Source organism: Xenopus laevis, chromosome 2L, assembly GCF_017654675.1.
Source record: "Xenopus laevis strain J_2021 chromosome 2L, Xenopus_laevis_v10.1, whole genome shotgun sequence".
Taxonomy (NCBI): Eukaryota; Metazoa; Chordata; class Amphibia; order Anura; family Pipidae; genus Xenopus; species Xenopus laevis.
The window spans coordinates 80,094,724-80,107,115 of NC_054373.1; the positions used below are offsets into that span (position 1 = coordinate 80,094,724).

At 36.8% G+C, this 12,392-nt stretch overlaps 1 protein-coding gene across 4 annotated transcripts in view; it reads right to left on the reverse strand.

The window, feature by feature from the left end:
* Positions 1-12,392, reverse strand: part of mid1.L (midline 1 L homeolog) — a 197,425-nt gene that overhangs the window by 81,213 nt on the left and 103,820 nt on the right. For 3 of the 4 annotated variants that reach the window (XM_018244724.2, XM_018244723.2, XM_018244725.2), the window contains exon 2: positions 7,582-8,300. In XM_018244724.2, coding sequence (XP_018100213.1) covers positions 7,582-8,244 — 663 coding nt within the window. In that variant the 5' untranslated portion in view covers positions 8,245-8,300. Of the gene's footprint in view, positions 1-7,581; positions 8,301-12,392 lie in introns of those variants that run through there. The other variant, NM_001190883.1, reaches the window with a different exon arrangement.

The window sequence follows — 12,392 nt, forward strand, 5'->3', positions numbered from 1 at the left end:
CACCCTCAGCACAGGGAATCGGAATGAGGCTCCATAAAACTCTGATGTTCATCTGACCTATAGAGGTATCTCAGGAAGGAAACCAAACACTAACAGGGAAATATGCAGGAACAGATAGATATTTGTTCGTAATAAGCCCAAGAATAACATATTTGAAGCACGCAATAATGTATGATCATTTTTCCTGTGTAAAATTTGATGGTTCCAACACTTTGTTTGTGGTTCTGTAGGACCCTTTGTTGTCGTGCTTTCACACTGCCGCTGCAATTTTTCACACTGCACATATTTTTTCCATTAAGAGCATTTATTACTTTTTCCCCTTAAGATCAGATCATCAGCTAGAGAACTCTAACACTAGACAAAGGCCAAACAGTGGCTGCTGATTCCAACAGATGTTAAACATATGGCCTACCAGCAGTTGTTCGCCTACAACTCCCAGAATTCTCAGACAACATTTGGACAAACATACACACTTTTTTATGAAGGTAGAAGTTGCCAAAATGTACTCGACACCTTGACATCAGGAAATTTTAAGGGGGTTATTTATTAAAGTCTGAATGCCAAAAACTCGAAAAATTCAGGGTGTTTTTTTACTATAAAATCCAAATTTTTAGTGAAAAAAAAAAAAAATTCCGAGGATGGAAAAAGTCAGAATCCAAAAATCTGGCATCTCAGACCTGCCAAGTTTGTATATAAGTCAATGGGAGAAATCCAGAATATATCCTGATCTGCACTGGGTTTCATGCAAAAATCTGAAGATTTAGTGGTTTTTGGGCAAAAAAAAGATTTTTTTCCTGCACTGGAATTTTTTACGGTAAAATGTATTGATAAATAAGAGGAAAAAACCTGTGCGGATTTGGTCGGAGTATAATTCATAAAATAATGACATACATTTTCATAAATAACCACCTAAGTTTAGGTAGGTGTGAAAATGTATAGTAGCCCTCAACATTAAAGCACAACTAAAGGCCCATAATGTTCTTTAGGCTTTTAGGTTGTAATGACTAAGGCTGCAGTACACTACTCCTCACATCCATGACACAGAGACATTAGTTAAAAAAGTAATGTGAGGCCATGATTCTAGATTATTAATTAAAATTTGTAATCATCCTGTTATGAAGCATATAGAGACAATTATCCCAGAGATAGTGTGACTTTATATGACTATGAAATGTAGCTGTAATTTAAGATTTCATTTCAGTAGCCACAGTTGAACAGAATATCACCTTAACAAAACTGAATTAAAAATTGAAGGTCACATTGAGCATTTCCAAACACTGTTTTTTTTTTAAAAAAAAAAAAATGAGTAAGATCTACATTTCCATTTTCTGGTGTCATTGATTCACTCTCACGGATACCCAGAGAGAGGTTACATGGATATGCACTTGGCTAGCCTGCTAGAAACTGAAATGCACTAGCTCACTTGCTGCATGGACAGTCAATTCTGTTCTACATTAACATTGCTGATTTATGGGGCATAATGCACCCAGCTGTACGTCCCAGGTTTTCTGTCAAGATCGAGAAAGAGAAATCTCGGGTAATGGCATAATGAAAGGTCTTAAAAACACATAATGGTTCGATAACCGCAAAGGAAAGAGAAAACCAGAAGAAAAACAGTAATATTTGAAGGCAATTAATGTTTCCTCATCTACTTTAAGTGACAGCATGAACAAAAAATCAGAGCTGTGGAGTCAGTCATGGAGTCGGAAGCAATTTTGGGTATCTGGAGTCAGTCGCCAGAAAATGTACAGACTCCGACTCCTAATAACTTTAAAGAAGAACTAAAGCCTAACTAAAGAAGTAGGCTAGAAATATTGTACATCATGTTTTGGGCTTCTATTCCAGACCAAGGCAACCACGGCCCTTTAGCAGAAAAAATCTTTGCCTCTGAAGATGCCCCTGTAGCCTCTGATCTTATTTTCTGCTGATTCACTGCCCATGCTCTGTGCTACGTTTAGTTATTGAGCTTAGGGGCCAACTCAAAATATACTGTATATAAAGAATAGAAACGTCACAATATAAGACTGATTAGTAATTAATACAGATAATTACTGCATTGCAACTCAGAAACCAGTGCAACTAGCACCAGAATTTAATAATCAGCCCTGTAGCATCAGTTTATATTACAGACCAACCTCATTTTCTGCTGGATAATTAGTGTCGACCCCTAATCTAAGCTTATCAACAGCTGCCCAGAGCCCACTGAGCATGTGAGTCTCGCAGACACTTTCCAAGATGGTGACCCCCTGTGGCAAGTTTGAAGTCCTGGATTATTGTTGCTATTGAGAAGCTGAAACTTTAGGCTGGTACAATATGTTGAGCATATAAAATATGGCATTTTTAGCCATATTCGTTTTTTGGCTTTAGTTATGCTTTAAATACAAGCACTGAAAATAATCAAATCCGATTTAGGAGCGTCTATGAAGGAAGATATGGCAGAAGCAATTCTGTTTCTAAGAACAATACTTATGTTAATTTTGGATTGTACGGCTATTCTACAGCTATATGTCAGGTTCAATTAATATACAAGTTGTTTTAGGTTTTCCAATAGCTTAACTTTAATTTTGGTTTAGAATTACCACAGGATGTGGTATATATTTTAGAGCTTTGGCAGTGATAAAATGCCTTGTATATTGTGTACTTAAAGGGGTGGTTCACCTTTAAGTTAACTTTTTGGGGGTTATTTACGAAAATCCGAATTTCTCATAATATTAATAAAAAAAGCTTGACCGAACTCCCATGCCCAATTTTAGCTTATTTATTAATTAAAAAAAACTTGATTTAATCGGCTTGTGAAAGAACTCAACAAAATAGAGCAAAAGCTCTAATCGTACAAATTTTTCTGGCTTTTTCCAGAGTCTCTAAATTTTTTCCTGAAAAAGTCAGATTTTGGGGCTAACCACAATAACTTCAAATTGGGATAGGTGCCTCTCCCATTGACTTACACAGGACCTCGACAGGTCTGATGGCGAATTTTCGAGTTCTGACTTTTTGCAGCATCGGGGTATAATAAATATAGAAAAAAACTTCTCTTAAAAAAAAAACTCCAAATGATTTTCTAATAGACTTAAGGTCAGATCTTTTATCCGGATAAGACCAGGTCCCTAGCATTCTGGGTAATATGGTCCCATACCTGAACCTGATTCCACAGGTTGAAAGGAAGCACAATGTCTGTGCATTCAGAGATCATAATAAAAATTATATTTAGTTTTAGAAGTTCATATAATGTTTATACAGCTTTTCTACAAAATATGAATGAGCTCATGTCAAAAAGGGAGTTATATTACGTAATGTTTTTAATAACAAGGATGACTATCTTCTCACAATCTGTGCAAAAACATACCCTAAAATTATGCCAGCAATTTAACAAATATTTTGCTTTTTCTATGAGTTTTATTAGCTGTGCTATATTTTTATATTCTTCCTGCAAGCAAATTAACCGTATAGTAAACTTAGAAGAACTTCCTTTTTTTGTCATACTGAGTACTAGTGTACAAACTCTGCCAATATGCAGTCCAGCAAAGCAACAAAATCATTAAACCGTCTAATTGCTTTATTACTCTTTTAAAATACCATCACAGAAATGACCTATTTCCTTTACATTCACATGGGATTTCAGAATTACAAGAGCCTACCTTTAGGCTAGTGTCACACAAAGAATTTTATTACTGCAGATTTTCTCAGGATAAACCACAGAAACAAAACCCTGGGAATTGTCACGGATCATTTCATATTGTAGTAAAATGGTACTGCCATAGTTACGCTGCGAGCTGATCGTCCAAAAAACTCCACTCTATAGAATTATAATCACACGGCAAGGATTTTTGATAACCGTGAGGTGCCATTTGCATCCATTTTGTTCCATTACCACCATTTGTGGCAATTTGTGGCAATAAAACTTCACTAGCCTCAGAAGGGTTCAAATCCAATAAATGACTGCATATTTATTTGTTGTTTTCTTTGTTTCAAATGCTGATATCATTACTGCCTATGGCAAACAGGAAGGAAGGCCACAGGAAACCAAACGGTGGTCATAGGTCACAGACAGGGACAGACTAACAATTGACAGAAAAGTTTATAAAAACCACAAAATAATGGCCCTAATAATAGCTTCAATAAGTTGGTATTCAGGGTTACCTTTGGCACAGCCTATCACAAAACCCTGACTTTTTCATGAGTTTGACAGGAATGAGTGCAGCTAAAGGCTTGGGGTAACGCATTCCATTTTATTATGCCTGGTTGTACCCACAGGCATTTAAATGAGCTGTTCACATTTGGGTGTACTTATGTTATGATGTAGAGGTTTTTAATTTATTTAGTTTTTTTATTCAGCACCTCTCCAGTTTGCAATTTCAGCTATCTGGTTGCTAGGGCCCAAATTACCCTAGCAACCATGCACTGATTTGAATAAGAGACTAGGGATGCATATAAGTCTTACTGTGATTATGAAATAGGGAGCAGACTCACAAGCTAGTGGTGTTGGTGCAATCGCAGAGGGCTCAAGCCTGAATACTAATATAAGAGCTAATGTGCAGGCAATTTTTAATAAAGTAAATGTTTCTCCACCTAGTGAACTTTCGGCAGTCAAAGCTTTAGATGCACAAACCAGCCTTTGGAGCAATATCTTTAATGGCCCTTTTTATGTTCAATTATGCACTCATTTTAGTCATCCTTAAATTTTCTTTTTTACTACAGAACGTGAATTAACTACTAAATGCCAGATCAAGCCTAGATTTTCGGTATTAGGAAAATAATTTTGTTGTTGTTTCTTCTTGTAACATGATTCATCAACAGGACGGCTCTGCTCAGATCTTTCATGTGCAAAATTGAGTGAGACTACATTGGCAGCCTTTGTCTTCAGTCTAATGAAGGATGATCTATTATTAAGATAATTAGCAACACTACCAGAGTGTAAGTAATAAAGAGTCTGACACCCAGGAATACATGGAAGAACCCGACAATTACCTCTGTCACAAATGTGTTTCTGTAATTTCACATGATGGCTATTCTAAAAAATACAACTTTCATTTAAATCTATTTTATGCCATGCTCTATGGCGTTTATATGCTATTTTTTTTTATTTATAGAAAGAAGAGTAAAAGAACAGCTTCGGCTTCTGTGTTGGATATTAACTTATGTTACTAAGTGCTATCATTTCTGGGGGGCAAGGCAAAATACACAGTGTGAGGGCCCATAATTATTATTTTATAGGGAATAATATACCCCCTATTATAAAATATAAGAATGTCACCAAGAAGTTCCATGACCAAGGGACAAGGATGAATGAAAAGTTCTTTAATACATGTCATGGGACTTCTAAGTGACTTTAAATATCCTCATATTTTATAACAGGGGGGTACCTTATTTATTTATATATGAAATAAAAAAAATGTATAAAAATAAAGAAGGCAAAAAATCTGGATCCTGGAGGATTGTGCGTTTCATCCATACTCTCAATATGTAAGAGGGTACACATTTTCTAAGGACAAAAATGACATTAATAAGCACAAGAGTACAGTAATTGCCGAACTCACAAATATACTGGGCCAGATTCAAAGTAATGAGAAAATGTTATTTTATGGTTTATCAAGTGGAAACTTATGGCCATCAAATTATAATAAAGAATACCTGCTGGCAGGCAGCCACAAGTAGTAGCTAATTCCTGTGTGAAATAAGCCATAAATTTGGTGAAGGAATCAAATAATGGGCGAGATTCAATCTCTGTTTTCAGTTGAATCTGGTCCTTTGTCATTGCTTCTCAAAATGTATGGCTTATTTTACACGGAAATTATCAGCTACTACTGACACCAGGTTTCTTTGTTATAACTGGACAAGTAGTGATGTCTCCAAGGAAAATAACCAAAAGCTTTTCCAGCAAGCTACAAACAGCACCTATTAATTTACCTATGTGACGTCAGCCTGCAGAGAATTTGACATATCAGGGCTCATTTATAAACACAAGTGCAATTGCTACAATGGATGCAACATTTAGCATGCACTGATGTTATTTACAAAGATGTCTGCAACCATACATGCTTCTAGCAACATCTTGTGAGTGCCAATGTGCCTACTGAATCTGTTGTGATGCTAGGAAACCCTGAAATCACCACGAGGTCCACCAAGTCTGGACCTGGCAGTAATCAAAGGTCCACCTAACAGGTTATGTCCATGAAAGCAGCTCACTCACACCATCACTCACACCATCAATAATGGCAAATGCCATTATTGATGCATTACACCGTGGCACATAATAAAGGATGCAATCCACTTTCGGTGCACTGCACGTTCTAAACCATACCCATAATAGTGCATTACAAGCAACCTGGGGTGGATACTACTTAGTGGGCACTGGATGTCTAGGGAATGCTGCAATGCAAATTTATACAATTTACATTTTTATTATTGATATCAAAAGTTTGAGACTAAAGTCTCAAACCACTTGGTCCAATTCCAGTCCTCATGAGGGGGTCACCCTAATAAGCCATTCAGTCAATCAACTATTTTCTCAAAAGACAAGCACCAAGGGTTCCAAACTGATGTTCTCAAGCTGTAAGTAAACTACAACTTCCAGCTTGCTAAGAGCAGTAATAGATCCGGGTTCATATTCCTTCATAAGAAGAACAACTTATCTTTATTGAGGAGCTGTATAGTTTTCTGTTAATGAGACAAAATTTGTTCAGTAGTTCTACAATATGTAAGTCTCACTGTAAACCGCAGCAAATGTAAAAGAAATTGTAGAGTTGCATGTAGATACAAACATCCACTGTGATAACAGAAAAAAAATCACAGTTTTAACCTCACGTAGTACCAATCTGTTTGGAATACACAAATATTGGCGTGCTATTGAGGTGTAAAAGAAAACATAAAAAGAAGGAAAGAGGGAAAATAAGGAAGAGAAGTAAAAAGGATGGGTGGATTGAGAGGATCAACCCTGTTTTAGACCTATCAATAAGTCAAGGTGGAATGATAAAATCCACTTGGCTAGCGATACTGAATCCACGGATCCCAAACCTTATCTCTCTATCTGTATGTATATATATATATATATATATATATATATATATATATATATATATATATATATATATATATATATATATATATATATATATATATATATATATATATAGTATTCTTAACCTCAGGAAAATACAAATGAGGAGTAAGCCAGGCTTTTGCAATAACTTGCTTGGTAGCAGAAAAATTGAGATAACCTCGATTTTACTCAAGAGGGCCTCCTCTGGATGTTTGGGTACATTAACCTGCAATACCGTATAAATGAATTGGTAAACCCTTATTCACTGTGTTTGTCACAAATGCCAAAATGCAGTATATGTGTACATCAATGTTTTTTTTCACTATTTTCTATGGAAACTATAAATCATTGACCCTTTTTTAGGCAGATGGCATTAAAAGACCTTTATCATGAGCATTTATTTATAAACACCATGCATTTTATACAGCAATTACAGGGAAATGCTGATTAGCATACAGACTACGGCCCATAGACAGAAAAGTTGCTTATGCTATCTTGACTTGTCATAAACTGTTATAAACAAGTAAATACTGCCAGTCTCTTACCTTTAGTTTGTCGTATCTGTCACCAAGGGCAGCCACTTGATGATCTCGATGCCTCCCAACCAATTTACACAAGGCACAGATTAGCTGATCATCTGTCACACAGTACATATTAACTTTTTCATCCTCATGTTCCAGGCACATTAACCCTCTTATGTGAGAATCTGGGATGGGCTCAATTAGACGGTGACCAGTGAATGGTTTCTTGTTTGGGTGAGTAGCTTTTAAACAGTCCTCACAATATGAAACTTCACAGGTCACACACGTTTTCACAGCCTCCCTTGCCTGGTCCTGATCACAGAACTGGCAGAGTACTTTCTCGCTTGATGTCATGCTGTTAGTGGTATCGTAAGCACGTTCTCGACGCGTTTCACTAGGAGAATTGGGCCCGCTCACTGAGGCTTTTTGAAATCTGTCAATGATGTTCTGCAAAGTCACGTTCCTCTTTAGCCCCTCTAAGCCACGCTTGCTGAGTGTGATGACATAACGGCAGGTGGGGCACTGGAAGGCGTTAATAGATTCTACGGATTCGTTGTTGGCACAGTGGGAGACAAGGATACGATGTGCACAGTTAAAACACAGGCTGTGAGCGCAAGGCAGCAACAGTGGATCTTCAAACAGCTCCAGACAGATAGGGCAGGTCAGTTCAGACTCCAGTGTTTCCATCTTCAGGCAAAGCTTTCCTGTGCAGTAAGCAAAATCCAGGGATGCTGATCAGCTATCTGGAAAACACAATATAAAATCTGATTAGACGAGAGAGAGAGAGCGAGGGGTCAGCCATTGGGGAATGTCAACTTTGTATCCTTCAATGCACAATGATGAACTTTTTCCGAATGGTCTTTCTAGGAATAACTAAGCGTCTTATAATTCCTTTCTAGGATCAATTAAGCATTTCAAAATTCTTGGATCAATTAAGCATCAATAGGCACACATTTACCTCTAAGAATTCAACATTTGTGTAATTTCAAACTGCATATCAACTGCAGTTCTTAAAAAATCATCAGACCTGAAGCAACAATGATATTAAGGCACAGCAGATCTAATACATAAGCAAGTGCTACCTCTAATAGCCATATATGTTATGTTAATTAATATTGGGTATGGTGTAGAGAGTGATGTTCTGAGACAATTTGCAATTGATTTTCATTTTTTATTATTTGTGGATTTTGAGTTTTTTAGCTTTTTATTCAGCAGCTCTCTAGTTTGCAATTTCAGCATTCTGGTTGCTAGGATCCTAATTACCCTAGCAAATAATACACTGATTTGAATAAGATACTGGAGTATGAATAGGAGAAGTAGAAATAATGTAGCATTTTTGTAGCCTTACAGAGCAAAGGTTTTGTAGTTGGGCAACACTGCATTATATTTTCATTACTTTTAAACACTTTAATTTTTTAACGTTACTGTTCCTTTAATTTCTTCTATGGCTGAATGGAAGTGAAAGATGACTACTAAATGTGGGTTAGATTGAGAGGAAACTTGAATTTTATAAATATTACTACTAAATATCTAGAGATTTGACATTGTTTTTGCATATGTAAATCCTGGTTGAAAAACCAGACTATATCTACAATGATATGGTAGAGTTTTCATGTTAATGAAGTAATAATGACCCGGACACTAAATTTGGCTCGCACCTGCATCATGCACAGAGATGAGCTCTTAACTTGTTATGATTAGGTTTCTCCGGCGTAGCAAAGAACAAATGAAGCTTTATTTCCTGATTCACTTTTCCATCTGGGAGAAAGGAATTGCTTGGCAATGAGTCGCCCTATGCAGCTCTCCCTGACTCTGCTCCCATCAAAGGAGCATTTTTGCCTCGAGCAGACAGGCCAGTGAGGCAGAAGCAACAGCGGTGCTTCACACTCTCAGATATGTACCTCATCGGAGAGCAATATACATAAATTATATGTAAGCAACAAGCTCACCAGATAGCACAGCTACAAAGTTATTCAGTTTGTTTGGCCTCTTGTCTCCTCAACACATCAGTGCCCACGCATATGTGGGGAAAACTAAACAAAACCCAAACACCATATTACAATGGTTCATTAAGGTTTTCTCTCATTAGCAAGAGCTTGGCAATTCAATGCCATCCAAACAAGGGTTTCTCAGTAAATCAATTAATACATTATTTAGAGAAACACAAAAAGGTTCCCAGGGGCATATAACCTTTAGGGATTAAAGCATTTCAACACAAAATGATCAACTGGAAGTCACATTTGGTCTGCTCATCATGAACTCTGGAAATCAGGACATTCTTTTGAACCAGTGACAGTAATTTAACAGTAATGCCACGTTGGCTGTAAGAACTCATTAAGAAAAATCAAATTATGTGCACTAAGTGGATTAAGAAAAAAACATCTATCAGTTTACACTCATTAAATCCCACCATCTGGCAAACACAATGGGTAACCGGCGTTACATACCTTACCCCTACATACCCTTTAGCTGAACTGGTATCTATGGAGAATGACTCCTTTAAAATGAGAAATCAGGCTTCCCCGCTCATTTCTCACTACATATAAAATGCTGAAATACCTGTTTACATTTGCTGTGATTTTCTTTGGTGAATAATCATCAATCTCAAATTGGTTAATTTTTTGTCTATGTTGCAGATCTGAGTAGGCCATATTCGGAAATGCAAAATAATAAGCCTTTTACCATCCCTGGTCACCATGCTTTTATAAGGCCTAGATACATGGCAAAGCTACAAAGGCAGTGTATTTTACCAGAGCCTAGCCAAGGTCAAGTCCAGTCTTAAAAATTTACCAGCAAAGTACTTGCTAGTAAATTAGTACTACCTTCTTGTTCTACCCCTGGCCTGTACACTTAAACCTTTATCCTCCCCAAATCTAGCTGAAGCTTACTTCTTCTCTACCAAGGGGGTCCAGAATCTACCTGTAAATTCCCGGCCCTTTATGTCATTAATTCACCCAATCACTTTGCTGGTCAGCAGATTTGTATCATAGGCCTGCCCTCTGTCACCAGTTAGCACACCCAGCAACCCTGGTTGGTAAGTTTATTTTTAAAGGATGGTAATCCTACAAAGCCCTGGACAAAGTGTTTGGGCACCCTCATGTTAAACCGACTGTTCACCTTATTATCACAATTTGCAATTTAATTGTTTCTTCTACTGTGGCTTATACTACAGTTTAAATAATTATTTCTGTTCTAAAGACCATGGAATGCCATAAAAACTGGTTTTCTATGAATAGCATAATGGATCAGCTGATTAGAATTAATCTGCAGTATGTGGAAGATACTTTATTCATCAGTTACTGCAACTTTAAGGATGTTGGTGACCCCCCCTCTCTCTTTTGCGCCCTGGGAAAATACTCCTTTTGCCCATTTATTACAGAGACACTTCCCATTTCTCTCACAAGGGTATAGCTCAGGAATACCAGTTTTCTGCATTCACAAACACTACACCATATGACAACTATTCTCCCATTCAACAGAAGTGATTGCAAAAGGAGATGTGATTACTAAAGTTGCAATATTCTTGGCAGCTGCATTCAAAAGTATGTAGAAACACATATTAAATTAATATTTAAATATATTGCAGAACTTTTATGATAAGGAAATTAATTAGCAAATTTGTGTTTTTTGTCTAAGAAAAAAAGAACCTTAAGGCCAATGGCACCAGGGTGACAAAACGTCTCTAGTTTCCTCCTCACCGGCAGTAAAGTGATTCGCCAGCAAGAAAACATAAGCATCTCTTCTGCTTTCCTAAGTTGCCTGAAGTTATCTCATGAGGAACCTCTGTTTTTTATGTTTTCCCACTGCTGGTGGGAAGGAAACTAGGGACACTGTGTCACCCATGGCAGATTTACAGTGGGAAACATAAAAGTCCCGTGTGCCACTGCCCTTAATATCACATGATTACGAATTATGTACGAATTATGAATGCAAGTCTTTTTATCGCCAAGATAATATGTATACTGTGCCATATGCATATAGAGAACCATACATTTTTACATTAGAGGTATGAGACCTGTTAACATTTCTAAAAATGTGAATTATTTGATTAAAATTAAGTTTGTGGGAGATTGCCTTCCTGTAATTAGGAGGTTTCTGGATAACTATTGCCATACCTGTACAACAATAGTTGAAACGAGGAGAACAAGCATTACAATAAATGAAAAAAATATGTAAAGATTAAGAACTGCTTGCAAAGAGATTTAGGAAGAAAGAAGCCCTGCCCCACAGTCTCAATGACAGTGAAAAAACCCTAGCAAATAAACATTGGTAGACGGCAAGCAATATTTGCTACTTTTTTTTTTTTTACAATACAGATATTTAAGTTAAGAAACTAAAGGTTTTCAAGAGTATACCAGAGTACAAATAATCACAAAATGATTGACCTTGTGAACAATCTAATTACATGGGTGGGATAGGGATCAGAGAGGATTTTTTCCCTAATGCTTCAATACTTCTGAAGCATCAGTATAATGGAATCATCAGTATAGATGGGATTTATGTTATTCTTCCGCCGCACAGAATAGGCAGCTGTCACCTACATTTTAAATGGCAAATTGCTATGCAGAAGGTCATCCTTTAGGTGTGCCACTCTGTATATGTAATAAGACATGTAGCTACAGCTCATACACATACTCATACACACGCAACATGCAAACTGAGTGAGTAACTTGCTTCAGAAGGCACAGTCTGGATAATGGCATACAGTTTCTTCTAAAAAGACTGCACAAGCCATATAAAACTGCTGTGGCTGTGCATGTGCAATTGTAAAGGAATAATGTACTTCTCAGAGCTCTAATTTTTAATATATTACATCAAATGAAATAGGAAGACAA